This window comes from Bidens hawaiensis, unplaced genomic scaffold (assembly GCF_021521415.1).
Source record: "Bidens hawaiensis isolate Kalapana, Puna unplaced genomic scaffold, B.hawaiensis_p1.1 tig00053004_1, whole genome shotgun sequence".
NCBI lineage: Eukaryota > Viridiplantae > Streptophyta > Magnoliopsida > Asterales > Asteraceae > Bidens > Bidens hawaiensis.
This window is the reverse complement of record NW_027499533.1, coordinates 53,384-55,866: the sequence shown is the minus strand read 5'-3', so window position 1 is coordinate 55,866 and position 2,483 is coordinate 53,384. Positions and strand designations below refer to the sequence as shown.

The window sequence follows — 2,483 nt, the reverse complement described above, 5'->3', positions numbered from 1 at the left end:
TTTAGCGTTGTAAAGAGATTTTTAACATTCTCTTATTGAAAAATAACGCTTTTGTTGTTGGGATTGTACTTGGAGTATGTTGGATGTGAAGTCTGAAATTGACTCCTAGAGTGAGAATTTATTTAGTAAAAACAAAAGTGGTGGTTCTTTAGTAATGATGTCACCGCGTAACCCTAAACACAAATTGAATTTGTGTTGTTTCAATATGCCATCTGGCATTGAATGTTCTTCTAGATGAATTGACCATCAACACGTCCCATTGACCTTTCTATCCAGTATCCAATTTAAGAGGAAACTATAAATACCAACTCAACAACATTTAAACAAACACAACATACCCACACCGGCAATCTTATTTACTTATATGCTAAAAAAACACGATAGTCTATCATGAAAAAAAATCCTAGGTCCGTCACCGAGAAAAAAGCTGCTACAGGGGGCGGTGAAGGAAGCAAAAGAAACCCAAGCGATGACGCAAAATATAGAGGTGTTCGGAAGAGGAAATGGGGAAAATGGGTGTCGGAAATCCGGCTACCCAACAGCCGTGAAAGAATCTGGTTAGGCTCCTACGATTCACCCGAAAAAGCCGCTCGTGCTTTCGATGCCGCCCTCTTTTGTCTAAGAGGAAACAATGCCAACTTCAACTTCCCACATCAACCTCCAAACATTCCTGGCGGCACTGACCTTCACCCTTCTGAGATACAAGCTGCCGCTGCTCGCTTCGCAAACTCCTACATTCCTTCATCCTCATCATCACACGAGTTGCATGATCAAGATCCCGAAGTTTCGGATAATCAACACGCTTCCACCTCCATGGATGTTGTGTCATCTCCATCCTCGTTTCTCATGGATGCTGGTGATCATGTAAACCACATTCCAGATTATGGGATATTTCCAGGGTTTGATGACTATTTCATGCCGCTTCAGCCGCCATTTACGGTTGATTACGGAGAAGAGGTTTATGATCAAGGGGTTTACTCAGAGGATCCGTCCTTCCTGTGGAGTTTTTAAAATATTTATATGTATATAATATAAGAATGCAGCAGGTGCTTTTTGTATGTGCATTTGCATGGGTAGGTCATAAACATTTTGAGATGGACAGAGCGAGATCGAGTCGTTATAAGTAGTATAGATATATGATTGTTGCCTTGTGTTCCTTATTCATCAACGCAATGGGATATAAAACATAACTCTATTTAGATGAGCTAGAAAACAGATTTTGTTTTTCAAAATCCAAAAAAAAAAAAGAAAAAAACAAGAAAAGGAAAAGGTTTAAATGTTTTTGGGAGAGAGAATTAATGATTTTGGTTTCTAAACGATCTGTTATTTGAAATAATGGATCCTATGAAATGTACAAATGCTATCAATGATTGTCTACTGATTTTGAGGATTTAAACTGTTCCATCAATCCAAAGGATGGAACCAGATTAAATATGTTAGGATCTGTCATTTGTAATACGGATCCCATGTCAAAAAGCAGGTATATCAAACCAAATCATGTTCTACATGCTTAAGTTTAGATTCAAAATAAATCATTTCAAATGACAAATTCTAACATATCAAACTAGTTCCGTCTTTTGTAATGGCAAAACACGTTTGAAACGCAATGGGGGTATAATAATTATAAAACAAAACTCTTTTTGAAAAGAGCTAGAAATTAACAGATTTTGTTTTTCAAAACATTAAAAAAAGAAGAAAAAGAAAAGGTTTAAAGGGTTTTTAGTAGAGAGAATAAAAGCCTTTGGTTTCTAAACAATCCGTTATTTGAATTAATAGATCCTATGAAGCGTCCAGACGCTATGAATGATTGTCTAGTGATTTTGAGGATTCGAACGTGTGTCATCATTCCAAAGGATGGAACCCGATTGAATATACTAGGATCCATCATTTACAATGACGGATCCGATGTCAAAAAGCAGTTATATCAAACCAAAGCATGTTGTACATGCTTGAGTTAAGATTCAAAATTTATCATTTCAACTGGCGGATTCTAGCATATCAAACAAGTTATATCTTTTGGAATGGCAGAACACGTTCGAAACTTCTAATTCACCAAACAATTGCTGATAACATCTAGATACTTCTTAGGATATGCCATTTCAGATGGCGGATCGTCTAGAAGCCAAAAACTTTTATTTCCTCTCCTTGAAACCCTTTAAACTCTTCTTTTTCTTCTATTTTCCCTTTCTAATGAGGAAGAAAAGAAGAGCAAAATTGGTTTCTAGTTAGGAGAGTGATAATTTGTTTTGGATTTCTAAGTGACCAGTCATTTGAAAAGATGAATCCTAAAAAGGATATGCATTTTATCAACAATTGTCTGCTGATATGAAACTTTCTTTGGTGTTTCGCCATTTAAAATGACGAAACTAAGTTGGCTATATCAGGCGTCATTTGTTATAATGGCAGATCTTTAAGGACACTCGCGATAATTAAGTACATCTTTGATTTGATATATGTAACAATTTTTTTCCATGGCATCTGCC

General features: G+C 36.2%; 1 protein-coding gene across 1 annotated transcript; it reads left to right on the top strand.

Moving 5' to 3' along the window:
- The first annotated feature begins 329 nt into the window (after positions 1–329).
- On the top strand, positions 330–1,116 carry LOC143599868 (ethylene-responsive transcription factor ERF017-like). Its single transcript, XM_077077720.1, has one exon. The coding sequence runs from the start codon at positions 391–393 to the stop codon at positions 1,009–1,011; it is 621 nt and encodes a 206-aa protein (XP_076933835.1). The 5' UTR covers positions 330–390; the 3' UTR covers positions 1,012–1,116.
- The last annotated feature ends 1,367 nt before the right edge of the window (positions 1,117–2,483 follow it).